Source organism: Spermophilus citellus (assembly GCF_964194105.1).
Source record: "Spermophilus citellus genome assembly, chromosome: 3".
NCBI classification, from domain to species: Eukaryota; Metazoa; Chordata; class Mammalia; order Rodentia; family Sciuridae; genus Spermophilus; species Spermophilus citellus.
In genome coordinates this window covers 1,467,833-1,491,363 of record NC_138184.1, presented here as the reverse complement: position 1 = coordinate 1,491,363, position 23,531 = coordinate 1,467,833, and the positions used below count along the sequence as shown (strand labels likewise).

Sequence of the window (23,531 nt, the reverse complement as noted above, 5' to 3'; positions counted from 1 at the left end):
GAAGTTGCACCCAGGCAGCACTGCACAGAACAGCAGGGGCAGCGAACAAGACGAAGCTCCACCTGGGGCGCGCACTGCAGTCCCCACTATCAGCAGGCAGAGGACCACCTTGAGCCCAGAAGTTCAAGGCCAGCACGGGCAGCACAGGGTGACCCCACCTCCACAACAAACAAAAAGAACAAGACAACTCAAGAACACCAGTGGCACGACCCCTCAAATCCTGAAGAGGCCACAAGAGCCAAGGACAAGAGGACAATGCCTCTGAAAACTCCGACGACTGCTGCTTCACAAGGGCCGGACCACCAAGAGCCAAGACCTGTTCCCTCAGTGCTGGAGCAACTGGGGGCCCACACAGGCCAGAGCTCGCACCAAGGTCTGCAGCTGGCCACCAGCCAGACAAGAGCTGGTGGCCCACACGGGGCACAGTCCTCCTGGGGGGCCGCAGTGAAGCCCGCACGCCTCTGTGGGTAACACCTCACCTTGGCCAGCCCCCTCCTGGGCCCCTGGGGGGAGGACAGGACCAACACCCCTGAGCCATTTCCTCATGTACACCTCAGGGTGAACCATGAAAGGCCACCATTTCACATCTCCATGTTCTTGGGTTCCAATTTTTACATCTCACATTCAACCTCACAACTGCAAGCCACTCAAGACCTCTGGCAAGGGGCTGGGCTGGGCTCAGCGGTAGACGCTCACCTCGCACGTGCAAGGCCCTGGGTTCCATCCTCAGCACCACATACAAAATAAACAAGTGAAATGAAGGTGATGTGTCCAACTACGACTAAAAAATAGATATTTAAAAAAAAAAAACCCTCTGGCAAGCTTCTCCAGAATGCAAAGGAATGAGGACCTCCCCATGTGCACAGGAGCCACACATTCCCTCAGTGGGTGCCATGTGACTGGCCCTGCTCCTGTCTCCCGCCACTGATCTCTCTTCCAAAGCAGACTGAGCTGGGTGCAGTGAGGTCCACCTGTAATCCCAGCCGCTCAGGTAGCCGAGGCAGGAGGACAGTGAGCTTTGTCAAAGCCGGCAACTTAGCGAGGTCCTATCTAAAATAAAAACTGATGGGCTGGGGATGTGGCTCAAGCAGTAGCGCGCTCGCCTGGCATGCGCAGGGCGCTGGATTCGATCCTCAGCACCACATAAAAATAAAATAAAGATGTGTCCACCGAAAACTAAAAAATAAATATTAAGAAATTCTCTCTCTCTCTCTCTTAAAAAAAATAATAATAACAAGGGCTGGGGGTGTACAGTACAGTGGTACAGTACCTCGGGTTCAGTCCCAGTGCCAAAAAGAGGAGCAAACTGAGCCCAGAAGTCAAGAGCATCAAGCACTTGTGTACGAGCGCACCGTGAACAAAGTGTCTCCAAACACCTGCCGGGGCAGGCACGTGAGGGCCTGGAGACGGGGCAGGGGAGCCCAGCATGTGATTAAGGGGAGGGCTGGGCCAGCACCGCCCTCCACTGCTGTCCACCTGAAGGGCTATGGTACTGGGGCAAACAAGCACTTCTGGCCTCTGCCCTGGTTCCTGACAGAGTTCCCATCCCCAGGAACACCAAGTGACAGCCGCCTTTTGTTCTGATGAGGCGACTCCTGGTGGGCTCCGGAAACGGCTGGCAGCAGAACATACAAGCGATGGCTAGAAGCTTGGTGGTCTCAGTCCCACCACCATCCACCAGAGAGAAGTGGGGGCTGCAGGTGCGACTAACCGTACCTACAAGATGGAGCCGCCACAAAAGCCCTGCACACAAGGGGAGCACGTGCAGGTGCGAGGGGTGGTACACCCGGCTCGACAGGACAGAACCCTCCCACGGGACGGTTCAGGACCTCCCGGGCACCTTGCCATCTGGCTGCTCATCTGCACCCTTTCTCATGTCCTTTGTAACAAACCACTTTTAAACATATCAGGTGATTCCCTGAGTCTCGTGAGCCACGCTGGCCAAGACAGGAGCCTGAGGTGGCATCCCAGGAACACCCACGCGTGAGGACATGAGGTGGCTGACCTCAGAGCCTGCAGCACCAGGTCGACATGGATGTACCCTGTGAGCCAGTGGATCTTCAGGGCCCCTGCCCTGCAGGAGTGAAGGCAGCTCCATTCCCTGCCTGTTCCCACAACGGGTGAGGCCCGGGGCTGGGGAGGGTCACTGAGGCCAACATGCTGGCCTGCTGCATGAGTCCCTTCCATGGTGAACAGTGAAGGTGACGTCAGACAAAGAGCACCAGATGCTGACCATGAGAGGCTTGTGGTCACTCTAGGTTTGAACCTGTCTCAAGTGAGCCTTCTGAGCTCCCAAAGCAGCTCTGCAGGTGAGACTGCTCTGTCCCTCTCAGCCTGGCCCTCCTGCTCTCAAAAACACAAGGTTCCAGGCAGGCATTGCAGAGACGCCTCGCCCTCCCCCCGCCCAAGTTCTGGGAGGTGACTGCTACAAGTGCCACCAGCAGCAGCAGCAGCTAGCGGAAACACTGACCCTGGCAGGCAGCTCCTGCTATAGAAGGAGTCACTGAGACTCCACACACACCATGCCAGTGTCTGCGACGTGGAGTCTCCAATTCTGTCCTTGCTGGCAGCCCTGGCCAACGCCTGATGGACACACCCACCAAAGTGACTACGGAGGCCACAGCCAGCTCCACAGAGGAATTTCGAATCAGCACATGCCATCTAAGAAGAGGTCACTCACTCTAGGCTGTGTCCCTATGATGAGCTGCATCCCCCTCACGGAGGAAGCAGCCGGGCACATCCATTTACCTTTTCTTTTTTTTTTTAGGTGGGATACCAAGGATTGAGCTCAGGGGCCCCTGAGCCACACCCAGACCTATTTTGTATTCTATTTAGAGACAGGGTCTCACTGGGGTGCTTAGCGCCTCCATAATTTGCTGACGCTGGCTTTAAACTCTCGATCCTCCTGCCTCCACCTCCCGAGCCACTGGGATTAAGGCATGCGCCACCACACCCGGTTCTATCTACCTTTTGGTGTCGTAGTCAATTAAAACGTAGTTCTCCATGGCAAGCTTGAGATCTGGAATCTCTTCACAGACCCATCTGAAACACAAACAGTGACCACAAAGAATACCATTATTTAGACTCCATTTTCACACTCCCCACAGCTTTTTTTTTTTTAAACCAGGGATTGAACTCAGGGGTGCTTTACAACTCAGCCACATCCCCAGCCATTTTATTCTTAACTTTGAGACAAGGTCTCATTAAATTGCTTAGGGCCTCATTAAACTGTGGAGGCTGGCCAGGAACTTACGATCCTCCTATCTCAGCCTCCAGGGTTGCTGGAATTACAGGCCACCGCAACCAGCTTACACTCCTTCTTGAACACTACTCGCTCTCACATATAAAAACAAAAATCTCGGGCTGGGGATCTGGCTCAAGCGGTAGCGCGCTCGCCTGGCATGCGTGCGGCCCGGGTTCGATCCTCAGCACCACATACAAACAAAGATGCTGTACCCGCCGATAACTAAATAATAAATATTAAAAAAAAATTCTCTCTCTACCCCTCTCTCTTTAAAAAAAAAAAAATCTCTGGGTTGGGGCTGTAGCTCACTGGTAGAATGCTTGCATGGCACGTGTGAGGCACTAGGTTCTATCCTCAGCAGCACATAAAAATAAAGGTATTGTGTCCATCTACAACAAACTTTTTTTTAATCTCCCATGATTCAACTCAAAATGTGAAAGAGAGAGAAAGAAGGCATTGCTTTATAACAAATGCAAAGTTTATGATGAAGTTAATGTGAATCACTAATTCAATAAAGGCTTCAGAATAAAATAAATTTACATGTTATGGTAAGAATATAAAAGATTTTTTTTTTAATTACCATAACAGGATCTAGAGAGAAATCTGCTCAAAACAGGGAGCTCTAAAAGCAACTTACAACTAGATACTTTAAAAAAAAGCTATCATCTCGGGCTGGGGATATGGCTCAAGCGGTAGTGCGCTCGCCTAGCATGCGTGCAGCCCGGGTTCGATCCTCAGCACCACATACAGACAAAGATGTTGTGTCTGCCGAAAACTAAAAAATAAATATTAAAAAAAAAAATTCTCTTTCTCTTTCTCTCTCTTAAAAAAAAAATTTAAAAAGCTATCATCTGAAAAATTAAAACTAGTCCAACAACAACAACGGTGCTTTTTCTTTTTTTAATTTTAATATTTATTTTTTAGTTTTTTCGGTGGACACATCTTTGTTTGTATGTGGTGCTGAGGATTGAACCTGGGCAACAGGCATGCCAGGCGAGCGCGCTATCGCTTGAGCCACATCCCCAGCCCACAACGGTGCTTTTTCAACAAGCACTGCGAGGGAGAGACGGGGGCCTGTGTGAAGAGACAGGACCTAGGTGCTGGCCTGCTGCAGAGCAAAACTCCCTGGGCCCCGTGCAGCCCCACCAGGGCAGCACCCTGCAGACCTCGGAGAGTGAGACAGAGGCAGAGCCATGGGAGGAGGCATGCCGCCCCAGGGTGCCACCACCAAGACCAAATGCCTTCCAGCAAAGCAGCTGCAGGCGCAGAGGGCTCCACTGGCAAGTGCCACCCAGCACATTGGAGAGGACCCAGCTGCAGTCCTGCCACCCCAGCTCCTAGGCAGGATCCTGAATTCAAGGCCAGCCTGGGCAACTTAGCGAGACCCTGCTCAAGACTAAAAGGAGCACCCCGGCTTCAAACTCCAGGACTGGGGAGGGGAAGAGGGAGAAGAGAAAACACCATCCTACAAAGACCCTTTCAGTTTCAGGAGGTCAGCTTAGCCACATACCAAAACCAGAAAGAGGCAAGGGACTATAAAGACAAAGGCGCTACAAGAAGGAAACGTGCAGACCAACAACCCTTAAGGGACAGACACAAAAGTCCTGCAACAGTCTGGGGAGCGGGCCTCACCAATCCCTGGAGACCCACAGGGCTGCAGGGAGGAATGAAGACTGTGCAGGGCCATCTCCACAAAGCAGAGGGTGCACACCATGCCACTCAACCTCTCACAAGCTGGAGACAGAAAGAGGCGTCCCTTGGTGAAGGGCACACGGTCACGGTCAGCTCTGCCTGTGGGCTCCCAGGAAGGCCACGAGGAAACCACAGGGCACAGGATGGCCCTCGCTGCCCCGCAGCACAGCAGGAACCAGTCCTCCTCTCAACAGTGAGTCCAGTTTCCAGCACTTGAAATAAGCCTCACTGCATCCCCCACCTGAGGCAGGGGTGACCCCCAAACTCAAGAACCAAAGCCTCTGGGGCCACTGGGCAGCGCAACCCTCCCAATTTCTCCTGGGACTCCTCAGTGTGCCTCTAGTGTCATCAGGCCCTCTTCATCCTTAGCTCACACAGGGGCTGGGGTCCGCTCAGTGGCAGAGGCCTGACTACCCCGTGTGCCACGTGCAGGCCCCGGGTCCCATCCCCAGAAAAGCAACACACACACACACACACACACACACACACACACACACAGAAGACACAGAAGGGCTGCAGCTGCCCTTGGCCACTGGGCACATCTCGATCATCAGGTGAGGACTTCTGCAGCCACTTCTCGTCCACACTGTCCTACAGACCAAAAACAAAGGGAAGCAGAAGCTGAAGGGAGCGCTTCAGCAGGCCATGACTCGCCCCAGGACCACACCACCAGAGCACCCAGGGAGCACAGAGAGGCAGGCCAGCAGAGCCTGGTGGAGCGAGCACGGCGCACTGCCACACGAGCGCACAGCCACACGACCAGTACTCAACACGACCGGTACTCAACACGCGGTACTCAACACGCGGTACTCAACACGCAGATGGGAATCTGTTTATCTTTACAGTACTGGGATTGAACTCAGAGGTGCTCTACCATAGAGCCACCCCATGGGGTTTTTGTTTTTTAGACAAGGTTTAGCAAGTTGCCAGGCTGACCTTGAACTTGCAACCCTCCAGCCTCAGCCTCCTGAGTACCTGGGTGACAGGCTGCCCCACCAGGCCCAGCTAAAAGTCAGTATATTTATATACACTTCCAACACAGAGTTTAAAAACTCGTGTTTGCTTTCGTTTTGTGGTGCTAGGTATGAAACTTAGGGCCTTACACATGCTAAACACATGCTCTATCACTAAATTATACCACCTAACCCTAAAAAATTGTTTCTAAATGCCACTTAAAATAGCCTTAAAACATATATACTTGGGGGTAATCTCATGAAAGATATGCAAGACTTCTACACCAAAAGCAATGAAACTGCAGAAAAAAAGGTAAAGACAACGTATAGAAATAAAGAAATGTATTACAGCTAGACACAGTGGCACATGCCTGCAATCCCAGAGACTCTGGAGGCTGACACAGGAGGATCACAAGTTCAAGATCAGCCTCAGCAACTTGGTGAGACTTTGTCTCAAAATTTAAAAAATAAAAATAAAAAGGACTGGGGATGTATGGCTCAGTGGCAAATTGCCCCTGGGTTAAATCACTGGTACCACCAAAAAAAAAAAAAAAAGAGGAAAGAAGCTGGGAGGTGGAGGAGCATGCCTATAATGTCTTGGGAGGGTGAGGCAGGAGGGTCCCAAGTTCAAGGCCAGCCTCAGCTAGTAGCAAGTTCCTAAGTATCCTAGCGGGACCTCATCTCAAAATTAAACATAAAAATGGCTGGGGATGTGGCTCAGTGGTTAAGCACCCCAGGGTTCAATCCCCAGGACCAAAAAAATACACTACAGTAGGCTGGGGTGGCTCAGTAGTGAAGCACCTGCCTAGCACTTGTGAGGCTCTGGGTTCCATCGCCAGCCCCACAAAAAGACACAAGCAGGACTGGGGGTTCAATTCCCAGCACCACAAAACAAACAAAAATAAAAAGCAAAAAACTCCACTTGTGCAGCAGAAGCCCGGAGGCTGTTCAGCTGGTCCTTCTCCCTAGCAGAAGATGCAGACTCAAAGCCAGGCCGTAAGAAGCCCAGTAGGCCTTCCTGGGGAACATACGCTGCCCCCAGATGGGACATGGGCAGAGCAGAACCGCCAAACGAGCATGGAGGAGGGCAATGCTGGAAGAGGCCACCACAGGCTGATCCCTACAGTGCAAGGTCCCAACAGCTGGCCCAGAGGCCTTGCTCTAGCACTGATGAGGCAGAGGGAGGACAGAGCCTGGGGACAGGAATGGGTTTCCGGGCCCTCTGCCCACACTACAAAGCCCAGGCACCAGCACCCCACTCCTGGGCTCCTGCTCCCTGCGGATACTGCAGGGACCCAACAAAATGATACACCAGAAAATCACTACCATACACACAAAGTTCAACCACGTTCAGCTCGAGTATGGAGATGTCACAGCCGTGTGGCACACGTGGTGGCTGCCCAGTGCTGCATGTTAAGGCCGAGGCCCAGTAAAGAATGTCCAAAAAGACCCTAGCCACTGCTCAGCATCTAGGTCCCTCCCTCCGACCAGGAGGGGCCCCCCTCTGAAATCCCCTTACTGGCAGTGAGACAGACCCCTAATCATCTCCATCCTCTCAGAGGTCAAGTCAGGAACGTGCCACACCTAGGTGGATCCTGTCTGTGGGGCTCACTCGAGCCCCAGTTCTCCCCAGCAGGCCCTTCTGTCCCTCTAGAGCTGCTGCAGGGCCCCTCCCTCTCCCCCAGGAGGTGTTCACTTTGATCAACTGTGTGTAGCTTATGCTCCAGGTTTCCGCTGTGAGTCACTCACTAGGGCTTGGCCCCCTGCCCACGTCCACTCACTTCAGGGAGCCGCCAGAGAGCACAGAGTTACTGGGGGCAAAGGGGCCCCAAGACAGGTGTAGCTTTGCTGCAGGCCTGAACGGAGCATCCTGACGGGAAGTGGCTCCACATTCCACACATGGGTGGGCCAGAGGGCCTCGCAGGGCACCATCCCTGACCACAGAGCTCCGGAACAGGCAGCTGCCCCCTTTCTCCCTGTCCCCACTGTCACTGGCTCTTCTCTGAACACTCAGATGTGTTAGGGTGAGGGGCAGCCCTCAGTGACACACACCAGTGACTCGGGAGGCCAAGGTGGGAGGATTACAAGTTCAAAGCTGGCCTCAGCAATTCAGTGAGGCCCTAAGCAACCTAGTGAGACCTTGTATCAAAATAAAAATAAAATAAAATAAAGAGCTGGGGATGCAACTGAGTGGTTAAGTATCCCTGGGTTCAATCCTTGCACAAAAAAATAAACAAATAACCCGGGCACAGTCAGGCGCACTGGCACATGCCTATAATGCCCAGCAACCCACAAGGCTGAGGCAGGAAGATCACCAGTTCAAGGCCAGCCTGGGCAACTTAGCAAGACTCTATCTAAGGTAAAATTAAAAGGATTGGGGATGCAGCTAGTGGTAGAGCACTCTCCTGGCATGCACAAGACCCCAGGCTCCATCCCCAGGTGGAAAAAGAGAAAAATCCTCGGGGAATTTTATCTGTCAAGGGTGGTGGACCACAAGAACAGAGCATGGCTGTTAGGCCTGCAGTACAGCACAGAGCCATCTGGGCCCTCCTTGAGGCCTCTCCTGAGAGCTCCCCTGTTGAGGCCTGTAACCGCCAGGAGCAGGGCCCTCCCACTCTGGACACCCCCACACGATACAACAGTGCTCTGCACCTCCCCGGAACTCACCGGATAGTCTCGATGATCTCATGAGCAGCATCATGATGTTTGTCCTGAAAAAGACAAAGCAACATCTTAGCCCACCGAGTGCGCTCCCTCCAGGCACGACCCCAGTGAATGGAGGTGGCTACTGATCTCCCTGGTAACCCACACCATGGCGTCCAACCTCTTTTCATTTTTCAAATGATGTGGCTCCTGAGCCCATCCTCAAGAAAGGTCCAGTAGATGCCAACCCACTGCAATGGTGGCCCCCTGAGCTGAGCCTTCCCAGGGGCCACTTCAGCCTAGAGTAACCGCCTGTCTGTGATTCTGCCTCCACACAAGCCCAACAAGGGCTGCGAAGTCGCTGAGCCCACAGAGATCTATGTCCCATCTGTAAACAGGGGTCACCATCACAACAAATGTCCAGCACGTATGCACAGCTGTCCCAAAGCCCAGAACACACCATACCTGAAACCAAGTCCGCCAGCCCCAAACCCACCTCCAACCTCATCCCTGCTCTCCTCTGCACCCCAAGGCCAGCACCCCAGTTGGGTGCCCCTAGAGCCCAGGAGCATGGCCACTATTTGTACATCATACACGTACCCTACATGCTGATAAAAAATAGGCAAAGGATAAAAAGGGGGGCTGGAGATGTGGCTCAAGTGGTAGCACGCTTGCCTAGCATGTGTGAGGCACTGGGTTCGATTCTCAGCACCACATAAAAACAAAATAAAGATATTGTGTCCACCTAAAATTAAAAAATAAATATTAAAAAAAAAAAGGATAAAAAGGAGGAGCAACACCAGAGAGCGGGTGTTCCCCACCAGCCTGGTTAGAGACCCCAGAGTGTCGCTCACGCCTCAGGTTCACCATACTCCCTTCCAAAAACACACAGGACTGTGGCTCCCCGCCCACTACAGTGACCATGCCTGAAGATCTGGACCCCACCCTCAAGAGGTGTACAGGTCTCCGCACATGCACACCTGCACACACCCAGATGCTTTCTTTCTTTCTTTTTTTTTTTTTTAAGAGAGAGTGAGAGAGGAGAGAGAGAGAGAGAGAGAAGAGAATTTTTAATATTTATTTTTTAGTTCTCGGCGGACACAACATCTTTGTTGGTATGTGGTGCTGAGGATCGAACCCGGGCCACACGCATGCCAGGCGAGCGCGCTACCGCTTGAGCCACATCCCCAGCCCACACCCAGATGCTTTCCTTGGTGCCCTTGGTCCCAGGCTGAGAAGCTGCAAGACAAAATCTGGACGTGGCCAGCACCAGCCCACCCTGCTCTCCCAAGGCCTCTGTGCCTCACGACATTCACATCCACAGCCGCTCTCCATCAGCCTGGCGCTGGCCACCATGACAGAGCACCTGCAGCATTCCCCACCCTGTCTCCAGGAGCTCTCTGCTCAAGCCCATGCCTCCAGATCTCCTGCACCTCATTCACCAACCCTAGGGGCCACAGACTTTCCCAGTGCAGCCCCTAGCTCTCCAGCACGCAGCCCATGCCACACGAACAGTGGGCATCTGAAAGGCAGCTCTGCAGACTGAGGGCCACAAGTGCACACCACACCCTGCATCTCCAGATGGGGGCAGAAGGGGACACAGAATCTCAACGACAGCTTCACAGTGCACGTGCTGAAATATTTCCTACATGGTTAATAAAGTAAACACACTACCAGGCTACATGGAACTATTTCTGCTACTGCACACTGGATCTCTCTGCCCCATACTTGCCCCAGGGGGTGGGATGGGGCTGGGGCTGGGGCTGGGGCTATCGCAGTTGTTCCAATCAGCCCTGTCCCAAGGTCACCCCAGACTCTCCTGGGCACCTGGGATGCATGAGCAAACCAACTAGGATTTGAGCCTGGCACCTGGAGTGTCAGAGACACAGGTGGGGTGGAGCACGAAGGGTTGTCAAGCCTCATGGGGCCTGGGGCCTGCACCTCACAATGGCCGACCAGGCCCCATGCAGGGCTACCAACTGGCTCCTGCTGAGCAGCTCTAAGGCGCAACTCTACGCCTGTGCCTGCTCTCAGCCAAGCCATGGTTCTCAGAGCTCTACACAAGGGGACAGTGCCTGCCCCACAGGGATGCTTGGCAAGAAAGGATCCTGGAAAGGGCTGAGCACACCTGAGCTCTCAGTAGCATCAGAATGACTCTCCAGACACCCTGGAGTCTTGTTTCAGAACATCTCAACTGAGACATAATTCTCAGACCATACGACTGGACCTTAAATGGTCCTTAAAGTATGCGATTTGGACAGTAAAAAGCTTGCCTAGCATGCTCAAGGTCCTGGATATCAATATCCAAAACACATATTAGCCTGGTGAGGTGCTGCACGCTTGTAAGCCCAGCAGCTCGGGAGGCTGAGGCAGGAGGATCAGGAGTTCAAACCTGGCCTCAGCAACTTAGTGAGGCCCTAAGCAACTTAGCAAGGCTCTAACCAACTTAAAGGGACCCTGTCTCTAAATATAATATAAAAAAGGGTGGGGATGTGGCTTAGTGGTTGAGTGTCCCTGAGTTCAATCCCCAGTACCCCCCCCCCAAAAAAAATCCCACATACCAATAAATAAGTAAAGAAAGTGTAAATTCAGGCTGTGGTACAGCTCAGTGGTGGATGCCTGCCTGGCATGCACAAGGGCCTGGGTTCCATGCCCAACCCTGCAGGAAAATAAAAAACGTATCAATTCTATTCACCTAATGTATCCAGAGTTGTACAATCAGCATCACAGTCCAAATCCTATTCCAGAACATTCTCATCATTGCAAAAAGAAACCCTTCCGCCAGCAGTCACCCTGTTATCTCTCCGACGTGGTGCACATATGTCTGACACTCCCTGTCTCTACAGACCCTGCTCTGGAATGTGCCAGTGGAGTCCCACATACTATGTGGCCTTTTCTGCTACACACTCTTTTTTTTTTTTTGGTGGCATGCCTCACACATGCCAGACAAGCCCTCCACCACCAAGCTACATCCCAGCCTGAAGCCTTCTGTCGTAAGACACCTTCTCCTGTCCTTTCTGTGTGTGGGAGGGGGGGGTGTGGAGAGGCGTTGGGGAGTATACCCAGGGATGCTCTACCTCTGAGCCACATCCCCAGTCCTTTTTGAGACAGAGTCCCCCAGATTGGTTAGGATCTCATTAAGTTGTAAAGCTAGCCGCAAACCTGTGATCCTCCCAATTCACAGAGATCACTGGCGTTCACCACCACACCCTGCCTCCCAGCCCTTTGTATTCTGAGGCGGAGTCTGTTTCATGGCCAGGCTGGCCTAGAACTTAGCAGTGCCCTGTGCCAGCTCCCCTCTGGTGCTACTCATAACCCCCTCCTATTCACTGAGGTGAGGGGTGCAGGCCTGTGATCCCAGCATTGAATTGAGATGTGAACACTCACTGACCCCCGTTCTGTCCACAGAAAGCCCTGACGTGCACAGTGCAATGCCCCGATCCCAGCTCAGCTGTGCCTCTTCCTAGTGACTCACAGGGCTCCAGGAGAGGGAGCCCAGGACCCCTGGTTTGTGAACAGCCCTGGTCTCTGGATTCAGGGAGAACCCCGCTGTCATACCCTCCCATGGCCCAGGGTCAGAAGCTCCTTCTTTTGAGCAACTACCCAATCTCCTCTCACGAAAAACAACATCACAGCCAGAGAAGCAACTGAGACTGTCTTCCAGGTAAACCTGTCCTCACAGTTGGCTGGGACTAGGAACGCCAGGTGACGGGCACAAGAGGCTTCCCTGCCCCAGTTTCCAGTTGTGGAGTGCTAGGAGCCACAAGCAAAATATATGATGTATGGCACCTTTGGTTGTAAAGCCAGCTAGCCACTGAGGTATTATTATGCTAAGATTTACATTCATATGCAAATTGGGCTCCTGCTGTTCACCTTGGCCTACTACTGGACTCATGTTACGGGGACTCATGGAGAATTCCCATTGGTTGGGGAAGGATAGTAGGAGGAAATTCCGGGGGAGGTCCGGGGGACCCCGGGTCCCGGGAGACGGCGGTTCCGGTTAGACGCCCGCGTGGGAGGACCGGTTTTTGCTTGCTGGCGCTGAGAGTGTTGGCGGCTTTTTCAAAATAAAGTTTTGTTCCTGCTTGAGTGGCTCGTGATTCTGTGCCCAGCCAAGACTGCGGCAGTGGAGAACACCCACAACTTCCCCAACAGAGGTTGAGGACATAGCTCAGAAGCAGAGCACACACCACAGTAAAAAATACTTCATTAACACAAACAAAATTATGGGCTTGAGTTACAGCTCAGCGGCAGAACGCTTCCCTAGCACATGTGAGGCACTGGGTTCTTGCCTCAGCACCACATAAAAATATTGTGTCCACCTAAAATTTTAAAAATAACATTTTTTTAAAAAAGGTATTATGTCCATCTTCAACTAAAAAATTTTTTTAATTGTTCCCACCTTAAACCATACATAGTCGCCCTCCTTAATCTGCAGGGGAACATGTCCCAAGACTCCCAGTAGATGCCTGGATCATGGCGAAGCCCTCAGCATGATGACTGAGGCAGAGTTTAATTGACAAACCAGGTACAGCAAGTTGTGAACTACAGGCAGTGCAGAGCAGAACCACCACAACTGCACACCCTCAAGGCGTGGGTCTGCAGCGCCACCAGGAAATGCAGGCCACTGGACAAGCACTGTGAACCACAGCAGCATGTCCAGGCACCAAGACGGCCGCGGGACACATTCACGGTTGCCAGGACACACAGTACGCAGGTGCTGGCAAAGGATGCTCGTGCCCCAGGCGGAGCAAGCAGGATAGCAGAAGTGTCCATCATGCTACGCAAAATGACGAGCAATTTAAAACTTACAAGTGGCTCTTTTCTGGAATTCTCCATCTAGTATTTTGGGGCAGAGGCTGACTATGGGTAACTGAGCCCTCAGGCAAAGCAGAACACAGTGTCACAAGGGAAGGTGGTTCCTGACACCAGGTTGCTCCTTCCAGGACTGCTCACCTCCAACTAGGGCAAGGGCCCGGGGGTCCTGCAGATACCAACTCTGAATCTTCACTGACACACACGGGGGTGGGGGTGGATGCAAGAAAGTCCCAGGTGTCATGGTCAGCAAGAGAACTCAGAGACACACACCCACAATAAGGAACCCCAGGTCAGGGAGGAGGCCAGGTGTGGCTCCTGGCTCTGCCACCAATCTGCCCAGCAGGTTCCTTTACAAGGGCCACCTGCACACCCTCACCGCTGTTCTGCATCCATTCTGAGGAAGGTCCCAGTCCTAGGGTTCCTATACCAGGCTGCAGAGCAAGACCTGTGCCAGGGCAGAGACCAGCAGAGACCGTGAGCGAGGACACAGCGGCAGGCTGGGGGGATCCTCAGTGGACGCCTACCCAGCACATGGAAGCCCTAGGTTCATCCCCAGCACCACAGAGGCCAGAAGAGAGACCAGGAGTCCCCAACAAGGACAACATTAAACCAAGCACAGCCTTCTTCTGCAGGTCTGTGGTCCCCAGACAGTGGCCCAGCCTCAGGCCCCTGGTCTGCACACCTCTGTACTGCCAGGCCTCCAGCTGCTGACACCCTTCCCTGACACCTATCAACTGGTGTCCTTTAGACCCCACCACCTACGCCCCTCAGCCTTCAGCATTTGGAAAAGCCCAATCAGATCTGAAGGGTAGTCATGCCCGCTCCACACTCCAACTCCCAGTTCTGCACAGCAACACCTCTGACCGCCCACCCTTAGCAGAGGCTGCAGAATGGGAACGTGCCTTAGAGACCCAGTGCTCTCTGGCCAGGGACTGGCTCCTGGGCTGAGCAGAGCCTCAGGAAAAGAGCTACTCCACAGGTGCTCAGTTCCCCGGGGAGCAGGAAACAGCCTTCCAGAAGCTGCAGAAATAAGTTCAACCTGCCACTGCTTTTACGTTTCACTGGTTGTAACAACTATTCTTTACGGTCCCCAAGGAAACATGGCACCACAAAAGGATACAGAACCGCCAGTGATGGTGGCAAACTCCTACAACCCCAGCTCCTACGGAGACCAAGGCAGCACACTGAGACCAGCCTGGGCAGCTCAGAGAGACCCTGCCTCTATGTGAAAAATAAAAAGCACTGCAGGTGTAGCTCAGTGGTTGAGCAGCAGGGGTCCAGCCCCCAGTCCTGGGGAGAAGAAAAGGCAATCTCCTCAGGTGGGCCTCTGAGTCAAGAGGTGGAGACCACCTCACCCTGGAGGTCTCGGGTTCTTGAGGAGTGTTTTCTGCTCCGTGAGAAACATGGCCAGGTGGTGAGCCACAGGAAGGGGCTGGCTCAGGCTGCAGTCCCACTCATGCCAACTCTGGCGCGTGCACAACAAAACCACAGCTAAAAACACCCTGGACAGCCAGACCCGCAGCTCCCTCCCGCAGCTCCCGCCTCTGAGCCACAGTACTCCAGGACCAGGAAACCCCAAAGCCAGCAGACACTGGGGCCTCCAGCCATGACCACCAAGGAGTCCTCCCCAGGCTGGTCCCAGAAACAGGAAGGGGCCACAGGGGTCCCACTAGGCCCCAACTCCAGCTCCAGAGGAAAAGGGAGAAAATAAACACAGGCGCAGCGGGGAGTCTGCCAAGGGACCCAGATGAGGAGTGCAGCCACGTGGGCACTGGCGGTCTTGTTTTTTTTTTTTGGTACCAGGGATTGATCTCAGGAGCACTCAGCCACTGAGCCACACCCCAGCCCTGTATCGTATTTTATTTAAAGACAGGGTCTCACTGAGCTTAGCGCCTCGCTATTGCTGAGGCTGACTTTGAACCCGCATTCCTCCTGCCTCAATCTCCTGAGCCACTGGGATGACAGGCGTGCGCCACCGCGCCCCGCCACGGAGGTCTCTGGTAGGGCAGGTGCTGTCCCTCACCCCTAGGGAGGGCAGCATGGCCCTTGGCCTGGCTCCAGATGTGAACACCCAATGCTCCCAGGGCTGCTTGTGCAGTACCTTGAGACACAGCACACTACTGGGTACAGAGGAAGGAGATCCAGAGCCGGGGCAGGGGTCTGGGTACTCCACACAGGCCCGGACAGACTGACACTATTAAATGCAAAACACACTGCGCTTCAGACTTGAAATGAAAACCTGCTGCAGAATAAACTCACTCTGATTTTTTACTTTTCAGAAGGGGTCTCGCTATGTTGTCCAAGCTGGCTTCCAACAAGCCCTGCCTCAGCCTCCTGAGGAGCCGGGACTATGGGTGTGGCACTGCACTCAGCCAAAAGAGCATTTTTAAACTTGACCCTGAACCTGTAGTCCACAAAGGGCCCTTGGGCCTAGCCCACATCCAGGCCCAAGGGAACCCACAGCAGAGCTGCTGCCCTTTCTGGCAGCCGCTCTCTACAGGAAGGAGGGCAGCGTAGAAGGGGAAGGACGACAGGAGCCCTGCTGCGCAGCTCCAGGCCAGCACTGAGCTCAGACAGCCCCTCAACAACTGCCCATCGTGACAACTGCACTGCCCGGCAGCCCAACGGCTCCCCCGAACGTGCTGGGCAAGCAGCCTTGGAGGTCTCTGAGGAGAGGCTGATGCCACCCCCGCCCAGGCCAATAAGGGTGAGGAGGCGGGACACAGCAACGAAGCTCACAGCCAGGACTCTCCCGCAGCTTCACAGGAGATGCTCTGCTGCCACAGGCCAACGTGGCTGAGAGCTGGGGCCAAGGCCCACAGGTGGCCTGAGGGGCACAGGGTCAGTCCTCCCTTCTCCCAGGCAGCCCACACAAAGTGACAGCAGGTGTGGCAGAGGTCTGAACCACCGCCCTGCCTGCAGACAACACTGCTGTCTGCCCGGGCACCGGCAGATGAAGGCCAAAGGCCTCACAGGGCCCAACACCTATGACCTGGCCCAGCTCACCTGCAGAGTTACTTGGCACGAGCAGGAAAGAGGTGACGTACACTGCAGCAGGAATGGACCTCAAGGAGGACTCATGCTACGTGAGAACCAGAGACAACAGGACCAGTATTGACTCCTTAGCAGGGAACCTCCAGAACAGGTAAGTCCTGAGACTGGACGTGGATTTGTGGGGGCAGGGCTGGGGAGGGGGCAATAGGCTAAAAACAATAACTGTACATTCTGGGGGAGCGCTGGGGGCACAACACACTGTATCACTTAGGCATACCTCCAGTGTCCTTTAGTTTGTTTTTGTGCTGGGGATTGAACCCAGGGGCACTTAACCAATAAGCCACATCCCTAACCCTTTTTATTTTTTGAGACAGGGTCTCCTAAGTTGCTTAGGGCCTCACTAGGTTGCTGAGACTGGCCTTGAACTTGCAATCCTCCTGCCTCAGCCTCCAGAGAGGGATTATAGGCGGGAGAGGGATTACAGGCGTGCCTACTGCGTCCAGCTTCATTTTTTATTTTGAGACAGAGTTTCACTAAACTGCTAAGGCTGACCTGGAACTTGTGATCCTCCAGCCTCAGTTGCTGGATGACAGGCATGGCTACCACACCTGGAAGGGTATATACCTTCACAGGGCTGAGGTTGGAACATAGGCCCAGCTGACATGCACATTCCTAAGAAGCCCAGAAAACAAAAACAGGGCCAAAGCAACAAATAGAACATCCAGCCTACCAACCACATCCAGCAGCCTGCCTACACCCTTGAAATGCAGGCTGTGAAGCACAGAGTCTTTCTCAGCCTCCACACTACTGACACTTGGGGTCCTCCTGCGCCCTGAGTCTTACAGGTTATCAAGCAGCACCCCTGGGTTCCCCCACCCCAGATCTGACAACCACGGATGTCTCCAGACATCACTGTGTCCCCTGCGACACAGCCCTCGCCCACCCCGACCCCAGAACAGCTGGCTTGACCTTTCCCGAGTCAAAGGGCCGAACTGATGGCTCCTGCCTGAGCCCCCAGCACATGTGCTCCTGGACAACATTTTGTAGTCCATGGGAGGTCCTGGTGGGAGAGGGGTGTGTCCTCAGTCACCTGAGACTGAGCTGCAGGAGGACAAGAGGAACTTGGGATCACCGTTTCCTACTAGTGTGCCAGCATCGACCTATGGTCACTCCCAAACAGCTTCCAGGCAGAGGCCAGGCTCAGGGGACCCTGTAGCTCACACCACCTCCCGAGCACATCCCCACCTCCTGCCCAGGCCCCACCAGGACAGCAGGCAGCGTGACCTGGAGTGAGTGACCAAGCACCACAGCCAGCGCATCGCCACACCAACACGTCACCAGCTTCCGTTTGTCACTCTTTCCCGTCTCCACTAAGTCCCCCGCCACAGAAAGCAGGATGATCACCCACAGAGGCCAAACTCAGAAAACACCTGTGAGTCATGCTGCCCCCGCTCTCTGCCACCCACCAGCTGCGGCACACTCATCAGAGGGTCGCTCAGTCGGGAGGCTGTCTCCAAGGCCCACAGCCTAATGAGTCACCAAGAGGAAGGCCACCAGCAACCCTCAGGTTCTTTCTCTGTGCTGTCAGGCAAGTCACCAAAAATGCCACTCTCTCCTTCCCCACAGAAGGGCCTTCCTGCTTTAGGAATGCCACCAAGAGTTCTCAGGGACGAGTGATGAGAGGGCACCCAGGCCTGAGTCAGTGCCAGCACCAACACTGCCCGCCTCCCTGTGGCACCCGCCAGCTCAGCTGTGCAGCCCAGTTTGACGCTGGCCATTCTGAGGACAGCTAAAGCTGTTTCCTCTTCCTCCCACAGAGGCCTGTCCTCCAAGAAGCCCCTGTACCTCCCCAAGGGCCACTGGCAGCCCCTCCCTCTGGGCCCTCTGATGATCTTCTCTGTGTGGCACTATAATTTTCCTGACCTTTATCTTTTCTTCTTCTTTTTTTTTGTAATTTATTTATTTATTTTCAGGTGTAGATGGACACACACAATGCCTTTATTTTCATGTGGTGCCGAGGATGGAACCCAGGTCCCGCCTGTGCTAGGCGAGCACTCCGCTGCTGAGCCACAATCCCAGCCCCATCTTTCCTTCTTTTTTTTTTTTTTAATTTTCAGTTGTAAATGGACACAACACCTTTATTTACTATTTTTATGTGATGCTGAGGATGAAACCCAGTGCCTCACACGTGCCAGGCAAGGGCTCTACCACTGAGCCCCAGCCCAGCCCTTTTCCTTTATAACAAAAATAAATAAATAAATAACAGAACTGCTTGCTGACATAGTGGCTGTGACTGTCATCCCAGTGACTGAGGAGGCTAAGGCAGGAGGACCAACTTCAAGGCTGAACTTGGCAATTCAGTAAGACCCTGTCTCAAAATAAAAATAAAGAGGTCTGGGGATGGGACTCAGTGGTTAAACACCCCCGGGTTCAATCCCCAGGACAAAACAATGACAACAACAATCAAACTCCTGGGGCTGGGGCTGGGGCTGGGGCTCAGCGGCAGAGGCCTCGCCTGGCACAAGCAAGGCCCTGGGTTCCATCCTCAGCACCACATAGAAGTAAGTAAATAAAATAAGGGTATTGTGTCCAATTACAAAAAAAAAAAAAAAATTGAACTACCTTGGTTAGGTAAGGTTCTAGAGACTGAGGAACATGTCCTGTCCTCTGTGCTGGGTAGGGGCACTAAGCATGTTCTGCAGGTGCTTTCACAAACAAGCACGGACATCTGCAGGCCGTATTTCAAATGTACTGTCACAGGAATACTCTGACCTCTGACCCGCCCCAAACCTAAGCTTCTGAAGTAGTCCATTTTCACTTCAAGTACTGCCCTCATTTCTGAGACAGCAAAAGGGAGCACTGTAACCGGGCACCCTGCACACACGCACCACCCAGTGACTCCCGAGGCGGAGGCAGGAAGACCCCAGTCCAGACAGCCTGACAACTCAGACCTGGCCCACAATAAGACACAAGGGCTGGGGATGTGTCAGTGGTCCTGCGCCTCTGGGCTCCGGCCCGGTCGGGAAATAGCTCCACAGGCTTCTGCTCCCTACTCTGCCCAGGGAGATGCCAACCCCCCCCCACCTGCAACCTGCCAGCCCTCAGACGGCAGCCAGACGACCAGGCCGGGAGAGTCCCATGATGTTCAGTCAAGTGAGGTCCTGGCCAGGGAGGGAAGGGGCTAGGCGAGGAATCCCACCTGCCATTGTGAAGGCAGATCCCGCCCGGCTGAATGGAAGGTCTTATCCACACAGGGTGGGGCACAGCCTCTGTCTCTGGGTGAACTTCCACCTTAGGACCAGGGGAGAAGGACAGGGGAACCTGGAGCAGCACTCTGCCCAAGCCCTGATGTCAGGCTCCAGTGGAGTTCCGAACTTTTTGCTTTTCTTCCCCTTTTTTAGTACCAGGGATTAAACCCATGGGTGATTTACCACTGAGCGACATCTGCAGCCTTCTTTGAGAGAGGGTCTCAAACTTGCAATCCTCCTGCCTCAGCCTCCAGAGTCACTGGAATGACAGGCGTACACCACTGTGCCTGGCTAGATGTCTAAGTTTTTTTATTTTTAACTTATTGTGCTGGGACTCTAACCCAGGACCCCTTATACACTAAGCAAGTACTCTCCCACTGGGCTACACCACCAGCCGCCTTTTCCACTTTTAGGATGAAGAGTGGCGGCCGTCCACTGGCACAGGCCCAGCAGCCCTGCTCTTAAGCCTCCTCAAAGTGAAGGCGAGACTTCAGTTCATGTGAAAACCTGCCCACTGATGTCCAGAGCCCCTTTACTCTAATCAAGAAAAAACGAGAAAAAGAGTCCGCGTCCTGCGACTGCAGGATAAACAAAAACTGGCCTCTCCACCCAAGGGGTGCCGCACCACAAAAACCAAAAACTGCAGGCTGGGGACGAGTTCAGCCGCAGAGCCCTCGCCTAGTATGTGCAAGGCCCTGAGTACCCAGTACAACAAGAAAAATAAATAAATATTTGGTTGGAGGAGAAACCTATAATGGGATTTGGCTGAGCACGGTAGCACACAACTGTAATCCCAGCAACTCTGGATGTTCTGGCAGGAGGATCCCATTAGCCTGGGTGACTCAAACTAAAAAATAAAACCAGGTACAGTGGTGCATGTGAGTAAGCTCAGCAACACTGGAGGCTGAAGCAGGAGGATCACACAAGTTTGAGGCCAGCCTTGGCAACTTATTGAGGGCCTAAGCAACTTAGACCTGTCTCAAAATAAAAAGGAAAAAGGACTGGGATGTACTTCAGAGGTAAATCATCCCTAGATTCAATTCCCGGTACCAAAAAAAAAAAAAGAAAGGAAACATCTTGGGCAGGGGGTATGGCTCACTGGTAGAGCCCTGGGCGTAACCCCCAGCACACCACACATCACAATAATTACAAGGACTGCAGAGATAACTCTGATACCCAAAGCAACTTGGAGGAGGTTAGATACATTTTGCTGACTTAAGCACCAGAGCCAAAGGGCTACACACTGTTGGTTCATTCATCTGACTTTATGGAAAAGGCAAAAGCGCCATCACAAAACAGTCTAGGGACCAGGAAGTCAGAGGTAGATATGGGTGGGCAAGACAGTGGTTATGAGACCCAACCTATCTGTCCAAACTCACAGAACTGAACTCTGAATGTGAACGACCCTGCAGAGAGCTGAGAGAGGAGACAGAAGTTAAATCCGAAACTCCTGTGGCCTGGCCTGGTAGGAAAACCAGGGAGTCTCCCTCCTGATGCACACCCAGCCGTCCAACAGGAGAGGCAGTGCGAGGGCCTCCCTCCCAGCCGCCGCCACCCTACTTCCAAAGCCTGGCACAGGCCAGGGAGTCAGGAGCCACGGGGCCGGCCCAGCAGGTCTCTGGGGACCGAGGGCGCCAGGTCCCCTACAGGCCTGCCTCTCAGGCCCTATGCACCCAGAGCGCCCGAATCCTGCCTGCTTCAATTTCCACCCACATGCAAACTGACCCCCAGGACCAGGATGCTGATGACCCGGGTGGATCCCTGGACTTCTGGAACCCCAGGAAGAAGGCTTGTAAATTTCCACTCAGCCTACAATTCTAAGAGTCCCTAGAATTCGGGGGACAGCACTCCCACTTCACAGGACAGCTCCAGTCCTGCCCAACCCCAGATGAGGTGACAACCCTCCCAGCTCGCGGGGTCGCATCGTCCTGCCCACCCCCAGATGAGGCGACAACCCTCCCAGCTCCCGGGGTCACACCGTCCTATCCACCCCCAGATGAAGCGACAACCCTCCCAGCTCCCGGGGTCACACCGTCCTATCCACCCCCAGATGAAGCGACAACCCTCCCAGCTCCCGGGGTCGCACCGTCCTATCCACCCCCAGATGAAGCGACAACCCTCCCAGCTCCCGGGGCCGCACCGTCCTGCCCCCAGGGTCAGGGGGACAGCACTCCCAGCTCCCGGGACAGCTCCAGTCCTGCCCACCCCCAGATGAAGCGACAACCCTCCCAGCTCGCGGGGCCGCACCGTCCTGCCCCCAGGATCAGGGGGACAGCACTCCTAGCTCCCGCGACAGCTCCAGTCCTGCCCACCCCCAGATGAGGCGACAACCCTCCCAGCTCGCGGGGCCGCACCGTCCTGCCCCCAGGGTCAGGGGGACAGCACTCCTAGCCCCGAGGCCGCACCGTGCTGGCCCGAGGTTCCACCGACGGGCTCCCGACCCGGACCCGCCGGCTGACAGCGCCCGCCCGCCCGCGGGCACCGGGCAACGGCAGCCGCGCGGGGCGGGCGGAACGGCCGCCGGCGGCGACGACCCGCCGCGGCCCTGGGCCCGCCGCCCGCGTCCCGGGGCCCCGCGGCGAACTCACGTAGACCGGCAGCGGCCACGGGTAGACGGCGGGCTCGGCCCCCACGGGCGACTTGAGCCTCAGCTCCAGCTTCTCCCCCATGTCGGCGCGCGCGGCCGCCGCACCATGCTAGGCGGGCGGTTGGGGAGGGCGGGGCGCCGCAGGGCGGCGGGCGGAGCGGGGCGGGCGCGGCGAGGGCGGGGGTGGGGGGCGGCCCGGGCCTGGCCGCCGCCGCCGCGCTCCCGTCCGGCCCCGGCTGCCTCTTTGTGGTCACAGGCCCGGGGCCTCCAGCGTCGCCGCCATCTTGGGCCGGCGTGAGGCGAGCACAATGAGCCGGGGGCCGGGCGGAACCACTTGCCGCGCGCGCGGGGGGGGGCCGGCGCGAGGAGGCGGTGCGCCGATGCCGCCCCGCCCGCCGCGCCGCGCGCGCCACCCCTGCGCCCGCGCGGCCCCATGGGCTCGCCCGTCCGCACGTGATCACGCAGGCACGCAGGCTCCTTGGCAGGTCCTCGGCTGCCCTCGCATGCCCCCGCCGGCCGGAAGCGGGGACCCCGGGAAATCCTGCGGGCAGGCCCGTCAGGTGGCGAGTTCGAATCCCGCCTCCCCACATCCCGCAATTTGCAACTTGAGTCCGTCTTCAGTGTGGAACCCCGAACGCAGGGGCCCACCTCAGCTGCAGGCACAAGACACCCTCAGTAATGCCGCTTATTCATCATTCTGTGTACCAGCCGCTGCACACTCAGTACTGGCCCAGTGAATAAAATGAGTGCCTTTCTACTTTCTTTTCTTGTGGGGAACTGGGGATTGAGCCCAGAGGCGTGCTACCACTGAACTGCACCCACTGCCCTTTTTGTTATATTTTGGGACAGGACCTCAATAAGTTATGGAGGCTGGCCTCTGACTTGCCATCTTCCTGTCTTGGCCTCCACAGCCGCTGGGCTGACAGGCTTGCCCCTGCACCCAGCTCAAGCATATTCTAGATGTCACCTTAAAAGTTGTCTTGTGTGAGAGGTGCTGTAGAAGAACCTAGGACCTCACAAGTTCTGGGCCAGTGCTCCACCACTGAGCCACACCTAGCCCCAAGAAGATATCTTAAATTTTAATGAGAGTAACATTCAACTTAAATCAGTGGACTTTAAGAGGTAAGCCTCTTAAATAAAGAATGATAGTAGGAGGCCCTTGTTTTGGACTGAGCTCCTGCCCTGGGCACCAACAGATCAGGTTAAAGCTCAAAACGAATCACTGTCTCTGAAGTTCACTAAGTTGTTATCTGACCTTCCCAGAAAACAGGAGATAAGAGCTCAATTTCCCCAACTGCCCGGTTTCGGTCAGCACAACCCTGAAGTCCCTCTGCCTTAGTCCTAATCTAATG

General features: G+C 54.7%; 1 protein-coding gene across 5 annotated transcripts in view; it reads right to left on the bottom strand.

Annotated features, from left to right (window-relative positions):
* Positions 1 to 22,456, bottom strand: part of DOT1L (DOT1 like histone lysine methyltransferase) — a 58,320-nt gene extending 35,864 nt beyond the window's left edge. For all 5 annotated transcript variants that reach the window (XM_081286824.1, XM_081286828.1, XM_081286825.1 and 2 more), the window contains exons 1-3: positions 22,181 to 22,456; positions 8,557 to 8,600; positions 2,968 to 3,042 (exon numbers count right to left, since the gene is read on the bottom strand). In XM_081286824.1, the coding sequence (XP_081142950.1) occupies positions 2,968 to 3,042; positions 8,557 to 8,600; positions 22,181 to 22,261 (200 nt within the window). In that variant the 5' untranslated portion in view covers positions 22,262 to 22,456. The remainder of the gene's footprint in view (positions 1 to 2,967; positions 3,043 to 8,556; positions 8,601 to 22,180) is intronic.
* Positions 22,457 to 23,531: the final 1,075 nt, after the last annotated feature.